The 23,420-nt window shown below is 40.1% G+C and overlaps 1 protein-coding gene across 2 annotated transcripts; it reads right to left on the reverse strand.

Moving 5' to 3' along the window:
- Window positions 1-1,686: 1,686 nt before the first annotated feature.
- LOC143018515 (uncharacterized) lies at window positions 1,687-20,535 on the reverse strand. 2 transcript variants are annotated; one of them, XM_076173922.1, is made up of 2 exons: window positions 20,377-20,535; window positions 1,687-4,733 (listed from the first exon to the last, which is right to left on the reverse strand). In XM_076173922.1, the coding sequence occupies exon 2, from the start codon at window positions 4,606-4,608 to the stop codon at window positions 3,172-3,174; it is 1,437 nt and encodes a 478-aa protein (XP_076030037.1). In that variant the 5' UTR covers window positions 4,609-4,733; window positions 20,377-20,535; the 3' UTR covers window positions 1,687-3,171. The 2 variants fall into 2 exon arrangements, with proteins under 2 accessions (XP_076030037.1, XP_076030036.1); XM_076173921.1 differs by lacking the exon at window positions 20,377-20,535 and adding an exon at window positions 7,647-8,128.
- Between the last annotated feature and the right edge of the window lie 2,885 nt (window positions 20,536-23,420).

The raw sequence follows: 23,420 nt of genomic DNA on the forward strand, positions 1-23,420 counted from the left end.
ACATTTACAGACGCTGGAAAGGGCCTGTCTCCATGAAGAAACGTTTACATTCAAATTTCATCTTTATTCTGGCTATCGCCAAGTGAAGTTGAAGAAAACCAATATAGACGTCAAAATGCCTCTCTCGATTAGATGACATTTATATTCGAATCTCATGTTTATTCAGGCTATCGCCAAGCTATCTCATTCAGCTAAGGGAAACCCCTATAGACGTGAAAGAGCTAAACTCCTAGACGTCAAAAGATCCAGACTTTTTTTTTTTTTTTTTTTTTGCCTATTCAGAAAAAGTCACGGAAAAAACAAACAGTGGTATATCTTTTACTACTCAATTTCTTAACATTTTCCATTCGCTATTTATTTAGGTGTTAGAGCCTCATCGAGTGGAAGGGGTTATTTTAGAAATTTTACTCCACCCTACTCACGGAAGGAAATGTGTCGTACCGCGTTTCCTGTGGTAGGTGGAAGTCGAGACAACATTTGACAGTGTCTCTCTATTGTTCCGTTTATTTCTGACGACACACATTTTCTCCAGTAATATTGTCAAACATGGTTCTTAGCAAAGGGTTCGAAGTGAATGACGTATTTTCTTCTCATGGTTTATGTGTTCTAGTTCTATGGAAGAAATGCTCTCATTTACAACGTGGACTTACAAAAGAGGTAAGATGACTCATTCATTTCATATACATGCGACATAAGCAGTTTGCCACAAATGCCTAAAATATATCAGCCTTGCAAGTGCAGCCAAACGGCCTGATCATTTTTGTTCCGAGTACGGAAAGACGATTTTATGCAGATGAAGGTTTTTACATTCAGTTTGAAAAGTCTCGGTCATAGTGTGAGTAGCGTCTGGTCAAATCCGCTGCTCGTCGTCATGAAATTACCTGTACTTTGTTGTAACAGAGTAGTGCTGTATATCGTCGCGCCGAGAGAATTAATGAGAGTGTCTCTGAATTTAATCTCTCGAGTTGAGAACTAGAGTTCCCTCACATGAGTTGAAAAGGCGGTTGGTTGTTAGAGTTCGGCACAAGACGCAAGGAAACCGTTGATACGGCCCAACAATTTGCAGAAAGTTATATACAGTATATACATATATATGTATGTATATATATAAATATATATATATATATAAATATATATATATATATATATATATATATATATATATATATATATATATATATATATATACACACACACACACGTACACCATCACTTCACTCGAGCATTCATTCATTCTGGTGATAAACAGCGTCACGAGTAAGTGAAAGAATTGCACAATGCAGGTTAAAGCAGATGTGGAACTTCCTCGGTGAATTGAGTTGGACCAAACAAACCTAAATACCAAACCCAAGCTGATGCTCACCACAAACAGCTGTTGGTGCGTGGCAACTTCCGTATGTCGAATTTGCTTCCTAGAATTTTAGTGCCGGGAAAAGGTGAGTCGGGTTGTTGAGTTGGAGGGAGAAGATGGCAGATTAACACGAGGCAACTTTTTGGACCAATTACATTTTAATCTGGGTGTTGCTATGCGATTTTATTCAACTGGGAAAAAGTTCCACTGCCATCATGTTAAACCTATTTCATTCAACATATTAGTAGCAATTGGGGCCACTTATGCATTACGATTTATTCAACCGAAGGAAACTTTTCTGCAGTATGGGAAGAGGGTAAGTAAAACACTCAGAATCATGTCACATTGACATCTATTAACAAACAATCCATACATGTTATTTCCATGACAAATATCACCAACTTTATCACACATACCAAGATTATTTCATGGTAATACAGAAGGCAACATTTAGTATTGCCAGTTCCTATCTTCAGCAATGTTGCATTCAACGCCGACGTTGATATTTCAAGTGCACTTTTTACAACGTGATTTATACCAGCACAGTTATGAACAACAAACACTCTGAAAGAAAGGAAGGTAACGGTGGCTAGCAAATGACCATCTCGCTTAACCTGAAGTAAGTACTAACGTATATTCTGCACAACACGTGCCTTCAACTTTGCACTTGCAACAGCATTTTCTTAAAAGAGCCGTTGTCGCCTTTACAATGGTAGTAATTTCCCAGACTAGCGCAGGAACTCTTCCTTAAAACACCCATGCGATTAGATTGATGTCGAAAATGAGTGGCGTCGTAGACTTAGGAAACTACAAGGAACGGCAGATCCTTATGAAAACACGTCAGAAAACGAGTTGTATTTACATTTTTTTTCTCCTACTTATCTAATCACAATCGTTGGTTACATAACTACTTCACCTATATGATTGTTGGAATAAGTGTAGACGTTGTGTCGCTTTATTTGAAAGTTCCACAGCTAATAAGACTGCAGTGTAGTGAAGCTTTTAGTAGGGATGAATGTATGTTTCAACTGTCCGCAATCCCTCTGCTGCGATTCTCGTATTGAGTCTTGTCTTTTTCAAACCCCGCTGGGTCAAAGCTGTTTCTGAACAAGCCCTGCTGCGTTCCATTCTTTCAATCGTGAGCCCCCCACCCCGTGATATTATGAGCCTGTTCAGTACGATGACATCCCTCTCGGCGTCACATGTCTGATGATTCTCATGATTGCTTTCGCCTCTTCTGTGCATGACCCCTTTGCAAACAAATAGAATTGTCTGGCGTGACTTGGACAACGTCCAATTTCTCATCGTGATGATCATGCCATTATTAGCGGCGCTTAGAGTTGAAAGGGCTGTCTATTACCGAATGAACAGTCTTTGTAGAGTATTGATTGTCCTCTTCATTAATTATCGAAGGGATATACGGATTAACTGAAGAGAACAAGCCTGACGCAAGGGGGGTAATCGAGAGGGTTCTAATCCCTTCCAAACATAAAGGATCCTACGGAGATGAATAAGATAGCCCGGTGGTAATCAGAATTAAACAAAAAAATGTCATCGAAGATTAGTGACGATCAGAACGTAAGGAGCCATGTCTGATAGCCCGCTGTGGCATGTACGTCTCCCCATGGATGAACCTTATCTGCAATCATGAATTGTCATTTTTTGACTTACCGTATCGCAGAGAATCGCCTGATTCTCATATGTCATGTGTGTCAACATGAAACACTGAACATGCTTTCAGGTGAGTACTCATATTTCTGGAGAACTTAGGACAGAGTTTTAGCTTGATGTGGGCAAAACCATATCTGGCCTAAACGTTTTCAAAAATTCAATTTGGCATTTTTGTGGTCAAGGTACATACGTTGTTCCTTTCCTTCGAAAGAAGAGTGACGTCTTTGGCGATTTTGTGGTTGGCACGGACTTGTCTTATCAGGCATCTCTGATGGCTGACGCTGGCTGGGCACACCTTGATCAGAGAAACTTCTCAAGTAACTTAATCTGTCCTGTGTGTGGCTTCTACTGTCCCCTTGGCGTGGTGAAGGAATGCCGTCGATGATATCATAGTGTGTGTGACGTCTGCCTTGCATTTTGTAGTCCTTCGGCAGTGAACTTTGGCGATGTCGGAATTCTTCCAGTGCTGGGTCGTAAAATTCTCCTATCCTGGCTTCCTCAATTTTTTCACTCATAAGGTATGTAAACCAGCCCTTCCTCCTCCTGACGAGGCTTTCACTTTCGTTTTGATTAGTCTTCGAAGTTCCTGGCAACTTTCCTCCCCTAGTGGCTTGGGCCTCGCGGCGACCAGGCCCTCGGTGGTCTGGTACGTCGTGGTCTGAAGAATCTTTGCTCCCTTGCTGATGTGGTTTCTCTGCGATGGAAGGCAAGAATCGGCCTGTGGAATATGATGGGCAAGACATTCTTCTTGTGCGAGCCTTTGACAATACCTTTTCGACTTCCTTCTTTTTCTTAACACTCAAACCTGAGTACTTTTTGCGCAAAAAATCGGGCGACAAGTCGGTGTTCATTGCCCACTGAACAAATACATTGTCATCATCGGCGTCATCTTTTTTACGATCTCCCGAATCCTCCAGGTTGACTTGGTCAAGTCCTTTTGAAATATCTTCGTTCTTATCCTTCTCTTCATGTTCTTTGTCTTGGTCACCACTTTGGGAAGGCAAAGACTCTTCTTCTTCTTCATCATCGCTACCAACGAACTCTGAAACGGGCGTCCAATCTGCCTCAGCCTTGAGTTCTTCTTCACTCTTCATGCCCATCCGATACAGAAAAGAGACGTTGCCAGAGGGTAGCTGGTTTTTAAGCATATCTATTTCTTTTACCTTTTTCCATCCTTCCTTGTTCCTTTCTTCCTCAGTCTTTACTCCCATAACGTATTTAAAGTTGACGTTACTATCTGGAACCGTGTCCTTAGAAGGACTGACATCTTCCACCTTATTCCATCCTGTTTTATCTTCTTCCCTCTCAGTTTTGACTCCCATCGTGTACTTAAACTCTGGTTCACTTCCAGGGGCTTTGTCCTTTGATGGACTGACTTCATCGACTTTAGTCCACCCCGTTTTATCCTCCTCCTCCTCAGTTTTCATACCCATTTTGTACTTAAATTTGGCGCCAAAAGATTCACCAGATGTATCGGCTTTGTACTTTTGTTCAACTTTTGTCTCGGTGGCGACCTCGCTGCTGGAGACGTCTGTCCCTTTCTCCTCCTTCGATGGGTTAGTTCCCTCTTCCTCATACTTCTTCATGATGTTCCTCACACCTGCAAGCGTCCTTATGTCTGAGTCACAGTGTCCCGCTTTCTTGTGTTTGGACGCTGATGGAGAAGTGGTTATCCTGTACTCCGCCCGTGTCTGATGCAGAAGACTCGGTCCTGTAGGAGAAAAGGGATGGACAACTATTAGACAATCACAAGAAAGTGAAAAATATATTATAAGGATTACAGATGCGACTTTATATTAAAGACAAGTAGGACCAGGCACAACAATTGTTCAGCAGCAGTTATTTTAGGGCAACTTAATATTGAATTACTCTATCGGTGTTAAAGGTTATTTAGTTGGTTATGGTAAACGTTTCTCATCAACCGTTTTCGACTTATAAAACTCTGAAAGTGGCTCTAACTTTAGGCTTGCCCTTTCCTGATCATTTAGATCAATGGTAACCTACAAGCAACTTGTTATATGCTGATGATAGTAAACATCTCTATCTGCCGAGACCTTGAGTCTGACTCGGTCAAACTTTGCATTTTTCACTTTCATGATGGATAAGATTATCACTAAGAAGTGGTATTTTTATTATTTTTGTCTTTGAAGTAAATTGGACATTTTTTATGAAGCCACATAGAAAATATTTTCACAATTTTTGTGATCTTTTATCAAACCTTCACCTACTAAGTATTTCAGCGGCTTTGACCCATCGTTTTTCGCCCATATTTTCGAAATAATCATTCACATCAGCATGGTATATTAGCACAGCCTAATTCACACCCTGCTCTAATTTTTTACGTTATAGTGCATTCACAAGTGTATTTAATTACGGTGTTTACTCTTTATATTAAGTGTGTCGTAGCCGACACCCGTGAAGTAAATCGAACAAGTGAAGTTGGGATACACGAGGTAGTTTGTGATGACGTCACGACTTCACCTGTTTGATTTACTTCACGGGTGTCGGCTACGACACACTTAATATCAAGAGTAAACGCCGTAATTAAATACACTTGTGAATGCACTATAACGTCAAAAATTAGGGCAGGGTGTGAATTAGGCTGTGCTAATGTATCACACTGATGTGAATGGTTATTTCGGAAATATGAGCGAAAAACGATGGGTCAAAGCCGCTGAAATACTTAGTAATTATCTTTAAAAATGTTAAAGGATAATATAGGAAATGTTATAGGATAATATAGGAACCTACATATCTGGAGAGTATTGTCACTAAATTCACCATTTTGCCTCTATTTTTTATCATGATGATTATTATCATTATAGTTATCATTATCATTATTTTATAGCATAGGAATTAAACTAGATTAAAAATAAGTTGTTCTTTGCTGTTTTCTGAAAATCACAAATTGTGAACACGATCATGTTTGTATGCCCTCACTATATCTTACTATTGACACAATGGATACTTTTTAGGAACATTGAAACTTCCCTGAGAGACATTGCGCAGTTGTAGGTCAACTGTTGAATATTTAGTGTTCACTTTCATCTCAAGAGACAGTACCAGTTGTGTATAATTATTTTTTCAGTTACTAATCATATACATGCATGCATGCATACAAACATATAGACATACATACGCATATGTATATATATATATATATATATATATATATATATATATATATATATGTGTGTGTGTGTGTGTGTGTGTGTGTGTGTGTATATATGTATATATATATATATATATATATATGTATATATATATATATATATATATATATATTACACACACACACACACACACACACACACACACACACACACACACGAAAAGTCCTTCCCCTCGCAAGGTGGTTGGCCAGCCAAGGCATGTACTCACCCACTAAACATATAACGGTATGCATACATTCGGCTTCAGGTAGTCTCACCTTGCAGGAATAGTAAACTTGTATGATTTTGTATTGGGTGAGTGATTCCACGAAGGAAAAATATATCTTAACTCTATGGGTGATCCTTTCCTGTTAATAGGCATTAATTACTGTCACGAGAAAAATGGAATTTTGCTACAGAGAGGATATCACAAAGATGATGGAGATAACCGGACGGTAGCCAGAATTTTTTTTTTTTTTTTTTTTTTTATCGAAACTGGGTGTAACCCATTCGATATCGAAGGTGGTCTTACGGAGATAAATAAGCTAGCATGACGGTCGATATAGGAAGGGTTGATAATCTCTACCCTTAAAGGTGCATTAGGGTGAATGCACAACACGGACGGTTACAACATAAACACAAATAGGCGAAATAACAGCTCACAGCATTTATGACCTACAACTCACTTTTCTGGTATATGATTAATTAGTAAATGCAGAATCCAATTCACTACAGCATCCAACCTTGGTATGTGGTCTTATTACCCGTTGGGGTACCTAATGGCCATTACTAAAGGTAAATACTAAAGGTAAATACAATTTAAAAGTTTAGATGGTGTATTGTTATCAAATGTGTACATAGTAAACACGCTACGCAGTTTCGTCATTGCCGACATGACGTCACGCTTGGGTGCTCGTATTATGCTTTTGTCCACCTGCAGAAGCTGCCACCACAGCTCTCCTTTTTTTTTTTTTTTTTTGTAATATTCATATTTTTATTATATGATGTTACATGAGGGAATGTGCATATGTTTTTCTCGCAATTCGGTTTTTACTGAAAACGTTTCATGATGAATAATTTATGTTAAGGGAGGAAAAAAGAGGACCAGATCATATTCATGCAACAAGTGAAAGTGCCGGTTACTGTCGTGAATTTATGTTAGCACTTGTGTTGGGTGGTGAGTGTATAATAAAGCTGTGCTGGTGGGTTTGGTGATATTTTTGTACTCCGTTTTTTGTTTTGTTTTTAGCTAAAACATGATTTGGTAAAGGGGTGTCGTCGCTGATCGTGGGTGAATCTTGTATTGCTGCAATATGTTGTTGACGGTGTTATTTATACTTACTGATAAGTGCATCAAGCTGATTTAGGTGTCGTGGTATTGGTTATGGGTTCGACTGAGATACAAGTATTTGTAATGTAAGAACTGATTCTCGTGGTGATGATTGTACAGTAAATAAAACAATAAGTATTACCAGTTTTACGGTGACTGGTCAGCAGGGTTGTCGTCATTGTTGCCATAATCGAATCGCGAGTCACTGCATTTCTTGCATCACAATTACTACACCACCAATGCTGTTGTACATTTGTCACTGTATATGTGGTGCCACTATTATAAACAAACTTTTATCCGATTTTAGGTAAATGTATCTCTTTTCTGACTTCATTTTCGGTATTTCATCATCACCGTTCTCTCACTGTGGTTGCTGCCTTCCTGCGCCACCTCTGACTTTTCGCTACCATTGCACTCCCGCAACTGTTAGTAAGCTACAGCTCACAAACACGCAGGTCCGTATCACTACTGCCAGTACACGACCAGTAGTGTTTAGTATGGAACTAATGCTGTTGCCACAGTGCTCTTTTGTTATAATTGAAGAACAGCAGATAATTCTGCTGCTGCCCTTACTGTGTTTCAATAATACACTATCACTGCTAGTCGCGCACTTCTCTTCTGCATCCGTTAACTCACTTTGCCGTTACTTCCAGCCTGACAATCTTGATAACCCGTACTCTTGCGCCCACCATTTTTTGCCACCATCAGCATGTTGCCAAATATACATTTAAATTTGACGTCCTAAATGCGTTGAATTCATGGAAGCTGATATTTCTCACGTACAGAATTTAGTTGTGTGTGTGTGCGTGTGTGTGTGTGTGTTTACATGGTTGTATTTACCTAATTGTAGTATACATTTGTTCTCTGGACGTTTAGCCTCTGGAAATTGGTGTCCAAATATTTGGTCTCCATTTATAATTATAATGCATTTTATTGGATATATTAACTGAATGTTATGTTCCAAAAATGGTTAAAATATGTTTAAATTGCCAACTGCAGTAAGAGATACGTTTTTAAATACTATTGCAGATAAGAATAGCAGTCTGGGAGATTTGGCCAATTTATGACCCCCCCCCCTCTCCCTTGATGGGTATATACTTTGTGAACGGCCCCTTGCCAAAAATATTGTTTATAAACAAACCGCACAGCCACCACAATTCTTATTTTTGGATATGACCATTCAAAAATGCTTTAAAAACCTTAAAAGATTAATGGGGGTTTTAATAAATGGATAACCATATTTTGCTATTAGGCTTCATGGTGATACTACAACAATAAAATCTTTGATATACATTTTAATCCCAATTATTATTATAATCCTAGATTAAATAATCGTAAAATTAATCAGTTAGTGGTTTGCTTTTACTTCGATAATTTCATCAAAACACAAGAAATTAAACAGTTTGCTAATTTTCTTTGATCATTGAACTATTACAGCTGAATCGTGAAACAGTATGAAACTAATTCAGTAAATTATAAACACTGTTGTATCCAAATCTGAGATTAAAGCAGAGCAAATTAACTTAGTTTCTTTTATTTAAATACATGGATTTATTAAATGCTGTATTAAAAAAGTAGCAAATAACCAAATTGTAGGTGCTCATGTCCTCATATATTATATAATAATTATATTTAGAACTTAATTTCTGTACGGACACCAAATGTCAACTTATCTCAAAATAATGGAGACCAAATGTTTGGAGACCAAGTGTCTAGAGACCAAATGTCCAGAAAGGACATTTTATACATAAGTTTCTATACTTGTTCTTCACTGTGAAAGGTTACCGGTGGTTTTTAGGGGCTCCTGATGCCAGCTGGTATGAAAGGCGACGGGATAACCTCATTGTCGGTCGTCATACCAATATAGGTGAAGGGGAGGACTTCACAGTTCCCTAGTGCACATGTAAACCTGTAGATGACATGTGATTTCTGAAGTTCCTTTTTCCTTTGGTGAGGACTGTTTTTAAGTAGGGGGTGGCTGGTCTTCTTTGTCTTATTATAACTCACCAAGTACTTTCTCTGGGCTGAGTGGTTTAATGTTCCTCTTTATAATCTGTTTCATTATACGTTCACCTTCTTCATGGGCTGATGAAAAAGTATGTTTATAATAGATATTAATTTTCTCTTTATTTTGATTATTGTTATCATCCTTGGTCTGGTGGTTAATAACCACCAGAAAAAAAAACTATAAAAAATAAATATAAATAGATAAGAAAAAATAGCGTAAAAGTATATATTAACAAATTTAAATAAAGACTATAGATAAAGAATAACAAGAATGATGAACACTGAGAATAGAAACAATGAAATTTAGGTACATTAACTTGAAATAAATATGCAAAAAATAAACAAATAAAAATATATCAATATAGATGAAAACAATAACAATAGAAATAACATATATTAAATGAATCATAATATAAAAAAACAGGAAAAGAAAACAGAAAAATAACAATAAATGAATGAAAATAGAAATAAAAACAAGGATAAAAAAATGTGACTGGAAAAAGTACAACGGCGAGCCACAAAACCGATTCCAAATATCAAAAATAAATCATACGAAAATCGACTAAAACATATGAATCTGTTTTCCCTAAAAAAAAGCGTAGACTCAGAGGTGACTTGATACAGGTCTTTAAAATTCTAAAGGGAATTGACAACATCAAAAGTGACAAAAATTTCACATTGAATGAGAATCAGACAAGAAACAATGGTCTCAAACTGTCCGGAAATAGATTCAGTTTGGAAGAAGGTAGAAACAACTTTGCCAACCGTGTAGTTTATGAATGGAATAAACTTCCTGCACAGGTAGTGCAATGTAGTTCGGTTCGAAGCTTTAAGAATCATTTAGATAAACACCTAAGCAAGATGCTGTAATGATTATAATTTATTCTATATTATTTGTTTTTGTTTTGTTATCATTTGTCTGTTTGATTTTCATTTATCATTAGTTATATGTCAATTTATTATTATTTACTATTTACCTGTTTGTTTATTATTTAACTATACCTATGCATTTATTTATGTATTTTATTTGTTATTTACATTATTATAGTTTTTATTTATTATTTACATTATTATAGTTTTTATTTATTATTTTATTATTATGATTTTTTTTCTTTCGCATCCAACCTAGATATGGACCAAAAGGTCTCCTGTCGGCATGTTCCGCCTTTGTAATCCTTTGGGCGTGCCTGCCCTGGTGTTGTTCAAAATACCACTGTATCTGCGATGCGATGTTGTCTTTGTACAAAGAATCACCGCTTTCGCCCGAGCTCTAGATTCTTCGGGAAATACAAGTGTGTCGCCCCTTAAAGAATACCGTTAAGGCCACCTTCTCGGCAAGGGAGGTCTCGGCAGCGTGTTCGCTGCATAAAGGATCAAAGACGGTTCCCCGATCGCCATCAAGTGGATCCCCTTGACGACGGGCGATTCCTGGGGACGGCGACACGGAAAGACGGTGCCCATGGAGGCCGTTTTCCTGGAGAAACTCCAGCATGTCCCGGTGGTGATTGGATTATACGACTGCATCACCATCGAAGGCTCCTTCTTCATGGTGATGGAGCTTCCCCCGGCGCCGTGTCGCTCTCGAGCTATGTGAAGAGCGACAACGGCAGACCTCTTTCTACGGATGAGGTCAAGAGACTCATGGGCAAGATCGTCGAGACGGTCCAGAACTGTCTCGTTGCCGGAGTCTCTTCCACAAGGATATCAAGCCGGAGAACGTCCTGCTCTTCAGGGACGAGAGTACGGGCGAACTTGATGTTCGACTGATCGATTTCGGCTGCGGGGAGATGGCCAAACGCCACTGGGGAACCTTCACGGGAAGGACGCCTCTCTGCTGGCCTCCGGAGTTCATCAGAAGCAGAGTTCCTGCATGCCCCAGCTGCCGTCTGGAGTCTCGGGGCACTCCTCTACCACGTGGTGTGCCGGCAGAAACCACTTCGACAGCGTGGCTTCTGTCCGGAGAGCCAGCCCGCTCTTCCCCAGCAACACCCCTCGGCCATGCAGAGACCTGATCGTGCTATGCTTCGAGAAAGACCCCTGAAGCCGACCCTCCTTCTGCTGGATCTTGTCCCACCCGTGGATGACGGTCGCGGGTCTCCTTCTTCCGCCTCGAGACGGCCCGAGTCTTCAAGAAAAGGAACCCAAAGGCAAAGAAAGAGGGTCAGGGCCTTTGCCACGTCGTCTCGAGGCAGAAGCAGGAGGCCCGGCGACCAGTCATCCATACGGGTGGGACAAGATCCCGCAGAAGGAGGGTCGGCTCCAGGGGTCTTTCTCGAAGCAGCGCATGATCAGGTCTCTGCATGGGCGGGGGGTGTTGCTGGGGAAGAGCGGGCTGGCTCTCCGGACAGAAGCCACGCTGTCGAAGGGGTTCTGCCGGCACACCACGTGGTAGAGGAGTGCCCTGAGACTCCAGACGGCAGCCGTGACGTGCAGGAACCTCCCGCTTCTGATGAACTCCGGAGGCCAGCAGAGAGGCGTACCTTCCGTGAAGGTTCCCCAGTGGCGTTTGGCCATCTCCCCGCAGCCGAAATCGATCAGTCGAACATCAAGTTCGCCCGTGCTCTCGTCCCTGAAGAGCAGGACGTTCTCCGGCTTGATATCCTTGTGGGAGAGACTCCGGCAACGAGACAGTTCTGGACTGTCTCGACGATCTTGCCCATGAGTCTCTTGACCTCATCCGTAGAAAGAGGTTTGCCGTTGTCGCTCTTCACATAACTCGAGAGCGACACGGCGCCGGAGGGAAGCTCCATCACCATGAAGAAGGAGCCTTGGATGGTGATGCAGTCGTATAATCCAATCACCACCGGGACATGCTGGAGTTTCTCCAGGAAGACGGCCTCCATGGGCACCGTCTTTTCGTGTCGCCGTCCCCAGGAATCGCCCGTCGTCAGGGGGATCCATTTGATGGCGACCGGGGAACCGTCTTTGATCCTTTGTGCAGCGAACACGCTGCCGAGACCTCCCTTGCCGAGAAGGTGGCCTAAACGGTAATTTTCAAGGCGCGACGTACTCGTATCTCCCGAAGTATCTAGAGCTCAGGCGAGAGCGGTGATTCTTTGGACAAAGACAACATCGCATCACAGATACAGTTGTATTTTTAAAGCGCACCAGGGCTGGCACGCACACACGCACGCACACACTTTTCATCCTTGTTTTTATTTCTATTTTATTTTTTTATCGTTATTTTTCTGTGTTCTCTTCCTTTTTTCATTTTATAGTTCCTTTAATATCTCTTATTTCTATTGTTACTGTTTTCATTTATGTTGATATCTTTTTTATTGATCTATTTTTTGCATATTTACTTCACGTTAACGTATCTAAATTTCTTTTTTTCTATTCTCCGTGTTTATCATTCTTGTTATTCTTTATTTATAGTCTTTATTTTTATTTGCAAATATACTTTTATGTTTCTTTTTTATAGTTTACTTTTTCTGTTGGCTAATAACAATAATGAAAATAAAGAAAAATTTAACATCTCTTCTAAACACACTTTTTCATCAGCCCATGAAGAAGATGGACGTATAATGAAACATATTATAAATAGGAACATTAAACCAGTCAACCCAGAGAAAATACTTAATTTGGTGATTTAATAAGACAAAGAAGACCAGCCACTCCCTCACCAAAAGAGAAAGGAACTTCAGAAGTCACATGTCACCTACAGGTTTACATGTGCACTAGGGAACTGTGAAGTCCTCCCCTTCACCTATATTTGTACGACGACCGACAATGAGGTTATCCCGTCGCCTTCCATACCAGCTGACATCAGGAGCCCTTAAAAACCACGTAAAAGAATCCCATAGCATTGTACTAACAAGAGATCTGATCATTCGCTGCATATATATATATATATATATATATATATATATATATATATATATATATATATATATATATATATATATATTGAAGTATGTAAGATGAGTGGAAGGGTGGAGAGACAAACACAGGGAACTGTCGGGGATTTATTCTGACGAGGACGAAGTTTCAGAATAAATCCCCAACTCAATATATATATATATATATATATATATATATATATATATATATATATGTGTGTGTGTGTGTGTGTGTGTGTGTGTGTGTGTGTGTGTGTGTGTGTGTGTGTGTGTGTACATGCATGTACACCAAGCTCCTCACCATGTTCGGGGAATTAGTCAAAACGGAGCGTGTGTGTGTGGGGTGGGGGGACACATTTATACGCTCAGCGATCTAGTTCCCAGTATCGAGCGTTATCTATGGAGGAAAGGCAATTCTTGGATTAGCTCCTTAAGATAATGGCTTGTCTTTAAGAGGAGGGATAATTCCCACTTATTATATTACCACTGCCAGGTACGTTACTGGTCGCTGCTCCGCTATCTAATCTACGTCCTCTCCAAACTTCCACCTCAGAGGTCAGACAAAGTAATGCAATAGTTGCTATTGTTGTTGCCTTCAGGTAGACGTGCATGGGCAATTTCTAAGAAATAAATACCAAATGATCTCCACTTTCAGTAGAGATAAAGGGGAGGAAAGCAACAGTCAATACCATCCAGCGAATTCCCTGAAGTTTGCTCCCTTCCTGGAATCGACTCTGATTGGTTGAGGTTGTTTTTGTTGTTGTTGTTTTTCGTTATCCTTGATAGAAAGACAATATATAAACCAGGAAACAATATCGTTTCAGTATTTTATATCCTGAAGAAAAAAATACATAGAGATGAAAATATGAAAAGATGATGAAAGTGGCAAAGATGAACAAATAAGTTGTGCGTATAGCTGCCAAATCATGACGGGGATTTCGTGATTTTGTTCAGAGTGACGGCAGGCAATTTTATTCACTCTAGAAGTGCCTCAAGAACCAAAAATATTGATTAAGCTGTCTCAAAAAAAAAAAAAAAATCTCAATTAACCTTTCGATCTTGTGAGACTATTTTATTTCGGCATACCGGGACTCCTAGGACCGAAAGGACTGACTTAATGCATTTTATTGTTGTCAACGCCAGACAAATTGATTCAGCTGAAGGGATGCTACCGTAGAGTAGGAGTTATGCATATGTGACAGCATAAATTCCATTTTCTGGTTCTTGGTCAACATTTCTTGGCAACTTAGTTTCGACTAAGCCCAAAATGTTAGGTCCATTAGTTAATAGATAATAATCAATGATTCCTATCCTAGTTGATTAATAGTCCATCCACACTCGCATGTACAGATTTTCATTTCCTTGTCCTCTTTGTTCTCACCTCTTTTCAGATACAATTTCTTTAATTTCTAGTTTAAAATATGTAAAAGAAAAGAACTAATTTATTTCATCCAGTTATTTTCTCGAACTTAACCTTTATTTCCTTTAAAATTTCTCTCCTCATCTCCCTCTCTCCATCATTAATAACCTCTCTGACCCAAATATTGTTCAAATTTGTTTTCATCTACTCGCCTCTAAGACCTATTGATGATCTCATCTGCCGGTATCTCACAGTTGTATTTAATCTATAACGGATGCACGCCATTTTCTATGTATTGACCTAACATAATTACACCTTCAATTTGCTCATGCGCGTTCATGTCATCTAGAGTTGTGAATGTAATTTCTCTAACATTTTAGATCTCATAATCTCTCCTTTCCATACATGAAGGAATATGCTCTGCCTAACCTACAACAATAATACATTTCTTGTTGTCTATGACCTCAATGACACGAGATTTTCTTCTTCTTCTTCTCTTTCTTCTTTTTCTTCTTCTTCTTTAAGACTCACCACTCGTTCTTCAGTTCTTGTATGTTCCTTATTATTTGTTGTTTCTTCATATCTTTATAATCTATTATTTATTCTCTCTGAAATACCATCCAACTTTTTGAGTCTACTGTATGTTCTCTTTCTTTTTCACTTGGTTTGACTAAAGTATGTATATATTTTCTAATTTGCTCTAATAAATTTGGTGGCTATCTTTCAGCAGAATGTTTTCTTAATTAATTTGATTCATTTATGAGCGGTATTCTGGAATTTTTCGAGCTCCAACATTATTCCAACCTCCGAAAGATTTGAATAACCTCTCATACTATCAACATTTCATTCACTTCCTTTGAAATTCATTACAATATAGGATTTTATTCCACCATTCCCTCCAACGTGTATTTCCCACATCTGATTTATCTTTCAAAATAAGTACTTTTTCCACAGGAGGTATCCTTTCCAATTATTATTAATTCAAATTCATGTATTGTTCTCGCTTAGGCTACGTTTGATTTCTAGGCTCTTCCAAGTATTTATGGATTCGTATGGAAAACTGTATCTCTTTACATCTTTTAGACCAGCATTTCCCAACCTGGGGTGTTGACATCAATTATAGGGGTTGCTTGGAAGTGATACACACAAAAATCACATTGATATATGTATCATTGATTACCCAGTTGTGCATATTTGACTTTTTCCATGTTATTTTATTTTTCTATTGTGTTCTTATTTCTTCTACAAACAATATTGTCAATTTGTTTCAGTTCTAAGAAAATCAAGGAAATAAATCATCAAACAGTACACTTCATTTTCTTTTATCCTTCTAATAACAAGATAGGGGTGCTGGACTGCTTAGACATGACAACAAAGGGTGCTATGGTCGGAAAAGGTTGGGAAACGCTGTTTTAGACATTTAGACTTTCTCAATTCGTTTTCATTGCCTCTTCAACCCCTTCCATCCCGAATCAAGAGAACTGTCATTGTAGTCTATCAACTTTTGCGACCTGTATACTGTCACCATATCACCTCTTTCTCTTCGATCTTACAAAATTGGCAAACCCAGTGCTCTTCGTCTCCCCTCATGTGTGTGTATGTGCAGAAGAAATCACTTGAAAGCGTGATTCTAATTATGCAGAAAAACCACTAGGAAAAAACAGAAAGAAGACCGAGCGCTTTCGTCTATTCTGAATAGACGAAAGCGCTCGGTCTTTGTTATTTTCCTAGTCGTTGTTCTGCATGTGTGTGTGTGTCTGTGGTTACCTATTTCTATTGTGGTTTACAGAAACGAGCTCATGCGTATGAGTTTGATGCATATAATTGCACTTTATATGATAGGTCCAAATGCACCATTATCTACCTGTTTATCAGGAGGCCGAAGACCATATCATCATTATGAGTATGTAAAACATCCCTTATCTATACCGCTGATAACAAAGGATATGATTAGAAATAGTTCTTTATGTGAATTCTTCCTACTTGTTTCCAGGCCCGCGTTTGTCATTTTGTGTTTATAATATATCATGGTTCACCTTTTCCATATTACAAATATTGGTACTACACCTCACTGAATCACATGACAACAGTGTTCTTGAAAACCTCGTATTTATTTGTTAGAGATGAAAAAATATATTAGAGTATATGTTTTGTATTCATTTGTATATTTTGAACGGAAATGAAAATTTTTGTGTTATTCTCTTCATCTAGGAAGTTTTGATTGCCGCGCTAAAGAATTCTCATCACGAACTATATCGTTTCCTATTTAACGCAGAAATAGTGCATTGTAATAATCTCAACCAACAACCATTAATGAAAGTTTTCATGATGTTGATCTGCATCAAAACGTGATATTCTCGTCTTTAGCAATCATATTTTAAAAATGATCAAATTAGAATAAATATGGACAGATTTTTTAATATTTCACAACTGACACTAGTTACATGGGCATTAGAAAGTTAGTTTTCCTCCGTTTTCTGCGTAAAAATGTAACAACAGATTGCTGAAAAAATAACCGGTTGTTATCTGCCAGTTGTCTAAATAAATATACTTTGCAACAAATTGTAAACGTACACTCGAACATATTAATCGAGATAGGTTATAACCCTTTTGCTACAGAAGCTTGGCAGACGGCATAAAAGGTAAAATGCCACCCAGTACGGAAAGAAGCCTTAGATTTGACAGCTATTTCAGAAGTCCCGTGCGTATGGACAAATTCTCATTGTTTCACTGGAAATTTAATCTTCCGACTCCGAGAACGACCAACGTTGGGGCCGCATGCGCCTCGCCATCCTGTCATGTTGTAAAAATAACATTAACATTTTTTTTCGTCGGTGTCAAATGTATTTTTATTTGGGCCAGTCCCGCCACTGCCTCAGGCCTACTTTGGCGTCCTTCAGGGAAATGAATTAGGACCTTTGTCGTTCAATACACACACATGCACGCATAAACAAACAAACGCACACACACACACATACATAAAATCACATACAGAGATAAACACACACATTCAAACGCATAAACATAAACACATGTTCACACACACACAAACATAAACACATAACACACACACACACACACACACACACACACACACACACAATATCATAAACACACACAAATGTTCGGTTTTTTAATCACTGTATATGGATGATGTAATGCATGAGGTGGAATGGGTGGGGGGATGGGGGAGTGAGGTAGTATGTGTGAGCAAAATTTGACGCAGCCCGAAGGGATTTCTCCCCGTTTTCTCCTTTTATGCATGGGGGGACGGAGAGGGGGGGTCGACGATTTAATGAAGCGGCCTTGCTGTGGATGTGCTGTGTCTTGCGACACTGCTTCTGACCCAGGGCAGTGGACAAGGTGCAGGGATGAGCCGTCATCCAGGAGGTGCTAAGATAAGAGGGAGGGTGGATGGGTGGGAATGATTTTATGCCTTTTCCTTTTTGGCTACCTCCCTTGTAAGGGGGAAAAAGCCTTGGTATATGTATGTATGAGTATTCATTTATCTGAACGTATTGGCGAGGTTCCTGTAAACTGTATATATCCTACACACTGATTTCCTTTGCACGCAAGGAAGGTTGAGAGAAATCACGGGAATTTTTTTTTAGAAAAATCACTGGATCAGTTCGCCTTGGTCAACTCTTCCTATGGTAGAGTATAAGTAACCATACCATATCTTATCTTGAGCGTCGTTGATCTCGGGTCTACATGAAGAAGAGAGAATCATGTCTCCCTTCTTTAGTTCTGAAGTATCGTCTTTTCGTCTAGTCTTCGTGCAAAATGAAGAGTTTATTTTTAGGGGAGAGGAGGCGAGGGGGGGGCGTTCTTTGTGGGTTTTCACAGAACGTCTTGAAAATGGATATTATACTACAATGCACAGAGATTTGTTCCATCTCACTGGCGTGGGAACTGAGGATGATATAGCGTGGGAACCGAGGATGATATGGCAAGGGGGACCCAAACCCATCTATTGTTTGTGCATAGAATTTACTATCACACTGTGACGTTGATAATAGCACATTTTTCAGCACACCACACTCATAAATTAACTGATTCATATGAAAGTTTTGCTATACAGCCTCTCTCTGTTCCTTGTAATCAGTTTACATTAAAATCTAAAGTTCTAGACAAGCATTGTGCAGTAGCTGCGCAATGGGGACAAAGAATGTACTCCAATACTCACTGCATATGGCCTCAAAAATGTCCCTGAAACTGGTGAATTTTCATATTTTTTCGTACGAGTCCTCATAGTGACTCCCCCCCCCTCTCCCCAGAAAAAAAAAACATAGTTTCGTTCGTCATCCCTCACCCTGCCTTGTGATATAGACCAAAAGGTCTCCTGTCGGCATGCTCCGCCTTTGTAATCCTTTGTGTACAAACACAACCCTCGGACATTCCGAACCATTTTCGGTGCTGCCTTCGCTTGTGCTACTTTTCGGTATTCAACAGTGTTTATAAACGGCCTGCTCCGGTCGGGCAGGAAGAGTAAGAAATAGAGTAAGAGCGAAAAATGTGAAAGACCTCTCGTTAGAAAAGGAACCGAACAACGGGTATCGTCCCCATCTGCTCTCTCCCCTTGCCTTTCCTTTCAATATTTCCTGTCCCCTAAACCTCTCTCTACCCCTAAACCTTAAGCTAATAATAATAATAAAAGGGGCAAGTTCAGTCATTCCATGTTCTCACTTATCACGACCCCACCCCCCGACCCTCCTAGGCCGAGACTCGCACCTACGCCAACATAATGCCAACAAACTCATCTGAGCTTCATTCACTCCCTACGTCACCTAGCCCAATATATTACAGACGAGCCTGTCAGTCGATTCGGAGTGCTATAACCAAACGGAAGCGGAAAGGATTTCTTATTGCACTCGTACTAAGTGGATTTCTTTCTAGCTAACACCCTGTCTGTTTACATGGCTGAGGATAGGTTTTCTGCAGTTTCCTGTGCAAGATAACAAGATTACACACTTCATTTTATATGGCGCCAGAATGTTTTAATGAGGGACGGTTCTGAGACTGAAAATATTCCTACTTGATTGATAAATCCCTTCAGGCTAATGATGTGCATGTCAATATGTGATATGGCTAGTCACAGGCTCATATTCATCTATGGGCGTTCCCAGATTAGCGTGAATAGGTCAAGTTTTCATAGGAAAGGAACATTGCAACTCCAGTTTGCATGCTACCCATCATGCACTAATACGCAGCTGCTTGGCGTGGTATCATTGGGACGCTCAGATGATCCCTTGGTGATTTTTTTCCCAGACTGATGCTTCCTGGTTCTCTTTAACTGAAGGACGGATATGTGATAAGGCAGAGGAGGGTCCCGTCTTGCCTCGAGTCTCTCAGCCTCCAGAAAAGACGACCCTCTTCATTCACTGTTGCAGAACCACCCATTCCCAGTATAGGTCTGCCTGTATACAGAATAGTCTACCGCAGATTGTCAAGGTCGCGAATAGCCTACTCAACAAGACACGGAAACAACTGCTCGTCATTATTATTAGCGGTGTTAGACCTGCTCGTTTCCTTTGGGGTCGCTCTACCTGCTGACTTGAACTCCATGAGGAACTCCGTCACTCAGCATGCGTAGCAGACACAAGGGCACCTGCTCGCATGCCAGATACGGTTACTCTTGGCCATTCGTATGGCAACTGCTCACTCACCTGTTACAACTGCTGTTGGTAAAGAGAATCAAGCGAAGGGGATCGACCCTCTGCCAAGGAAACCCAAGGGCACTCGTCACTCGACTCCGGTAGCACGATCCACGCAGGGATAAAGTCGTAATGCGTGCTGCACTCTAGGCTGTTATTATTTGATTATCGTGTTTTATCTTATCTGCTTGTTGTGGCTCGGAGGTTCTGAATTTTAAATGCCTTGTTTCCAAACGCTTAGCCACGTTCTCTTAGAGTTTCGTCTTCAATATCTTCAGGATTAGTTGTTATTTGTCCAGATATTCTGTCATTGTGACATTTCCTTAATCTTCTGTGTTTCCATTGGTCAATTTAACTTTTAGATCGCTTTACGCTACCTGTCTGTAAATTGACTCATTAGTCTTCCGTATTCTAGAAGTTAGTGCAATTGTATTGAAATTTATTTTTTCATCTTGCACGTGTGCGCATGCGTGCGTGTGTGTCTGTGCGTTCGTGTGGTGTGTGGTTATGTGGGAGGGTGCGTGGTTCTGTGTGTGTATGTGTGTGTGCATGCGTGAGTGTAAGATTCGCCATTATCTTGGATCACGTGTTGGTCTCTTGGTCGGCTGCTATTACCCTCCCGAATGAGAGCTCAAAACTTATATATTACCCGAAATATGGGTGATGTCATGACCTTGAACACAGTTACAAACCCTAACTTGTTTATTTGTGTGTATGTATTTGCGTGTGTATGTGTGCACGCGCGTGTGTGTACATCTATGTGTACGTGTTTGGACGCATGCTGCCATAAATGACATGACATGGCATGAAGATAACTAAATGGTTAAACTATTTTTAACAATTCTTATCTGCTTGTATTGACTATCTTGTCAGATAGCGCTGATGTCGTTTGGGGGATACATTTTTTTTTACTGTAAATTTGATCTCATGTGATCAGTACATATTCTTTTTAATACATCTTTCTTCCTAAGTATGTGAATGCACGCCACATAAACACACAGACACATACATACATACATACATACATACATACATACATACATACATACACACACACATATATACATACACATGCTAGCACATTCACACGTGCACTCTCACATACATACGTACACGTACACACATAAATGAACATGCACACACACGTACACGTACACACATAAATGAACATACACACATGCACACACACATAATATGAATTACATTTTCCATACAGTTGCACTGAATTGTTGGACACGACTCAATGGGGTGATAGCACCGTGCTCGACCGCCATTTCAGTGTTCCGAGTTCGAATTTCTCCCTGGCCTGAAAATTGCAGCATCGCTGCACTGCGAGCCGCTACTTCAACTTTGATGGTCAAGGAGTTGGGGTTGTGTCTTTGTATAATGTCACACTATTGCCCACATATCTGGCCATATATGAGCTCTGAGCTCTCATATGTGAGGATAATAGCTGTCGATCAGGAGTCCAACATGTGACAAGACAGTGTTGAATCACACACACACACACACACACACACACACACACACACACACACACACACACACACACACACACACACACACACACACACCTCGTGGAGCGGTTGGTAGAGTTCCCGGCTGCCACTATGGAAGTCCGGGTTCGAATCCCGCTCAGGGCTGAAATAATTTCAGTATCGCTGCGCTGCGAGTCGTTACTCCAACTCTCGTGGGAGGGGAGTTGGGTGTGTGTGTACGTGTAAGGTCACATCATTACCCATAGATCGGTTATATACGAGCTCTGAGGTCTCTTCCGGGAGGGAAATACAGTAGATGTTGATCACGAGTCCAATACGTGATCCAATACCATGGTTAATCACACACACACACACGCACGCACACGTTCAACACAGGCTCCTTCATTTCCAGCCGTTTCTACGAGAACAGTATATTCGGGCTCCTTCCGGGAACGATAGACTGGAAGCCCTCACCTTGCCGCGTCGATAGCTAGTCCTTCGGCAGGCTGGCTGGCTTCTGATTTCGTGCCAGGGGTCCATAACGCCCCGTTGCAGTCTTGGTGCGATCAATAAAGTCACTGCCTTGCCTCGTTTAATGCAGTCACCCAATTCGGGAAAGCAGCCAGGTGTGCAGTCATCATGTCCCCGACCAAGACTGCCTTGACTACTTCGACTCCGAGACGAACGCGATCTGTGTGAAAGATCTGCTTTGTTTCGTGTTGAGAGTTCTCGCAAGCTTCTGCAAATTGTCAGTCATAGGAAGCAATCCCGTTTCCCTTTACAGGCTCTGTCTTCTCCCTTTGTTTCATATTCTTGTTTTCCATAGTTAGCAGTACCATCTCTTGTGAGTTTTGTTCGCGGTGTTTATGTCTAACTGAATTTTCTTTTTGTGAATTTGATTGAATTTCGTTATCTTTGCTTGCAGCCTTTTTATTCGTTCCTCTTCCTTCACTCCATGGAAAGGAGTTGAAGAAAACGAGGACCGAAAAAATACTGGCAGAAAAGTATTAGTGTTTGTTTATTATTTAACTGTACCTATGCATTTATGTATTTTATTTATTATTTACATCATTATAGTTTTTATTTATCCATCTATTTATTTATCATTACTATGATTTTTTCGCATCCGACCTTGATATGGACCAAAAGGTCTCCTGTCGGCATGCTCCGTCTTTGTAATCTTTTGTAATCCTTTTAGAAAGATGTAGATGTGTTGGTGCATAGCATAGAGGGAATGAAGAAAGAGGAGCAAGTGGAGGATGGAGAGCGAAATGGAGATGGAAGAAAAAAGGTTGAAGTGGAATTGAAGTTGCGAAGGAGATGTGAGAGGAGAAAGAGGCGAAGGAAGTTTTGTCCTTCTGTTGACAAGGCCCATTCTCCCTTGCATTTTGGTTCCGGGAGCTGAACAGACACGCATGCAGTGTGTATGTCAGAGACTCTAAGTCTATGCATTGGGAGATTTACCGCCAGTCACATACACGCACGCACACAAAAACACACGCATACACACTCACAAATGTAACGATGTTTTTATATAATTCTTCACAGTTTGACATTTTACTTTATGTTCTAGAAATC

The sequence above is a fragment of the Oratosquilla oratoria genome, chromosome 35, assembly GCF_046742065.1.
Source record: "Oratosquilla oratoria isolate Oo_2021 chromosome 35, ASM4674206v1, whole genome shotgun sequence".
NCBI classification, from domain to species: Eukaryota; Metazoa; Arthropoda; class Malacostraca; order Stomatopoda; family Squillidae; genus Oratosquilla; species Oratosquilla oratoria.

Excerpts from the sequence above, each read along its gene's own strand:
- LOC143018515 (XM_076173921.1), bottom strand. The coding sequence starts at position 7,692 with ATGGCAACAATGACGACAACCCTGCTGACCAGTCACCGTAAAACTG. Across the intron at positions 4,734-7,646 it reads GACCAGTCACCGTAAAACTG|GACCGAGTCTTCTGCATCAG; the intron begins GTAATACTTATT and ends TTTCTCCTACAG.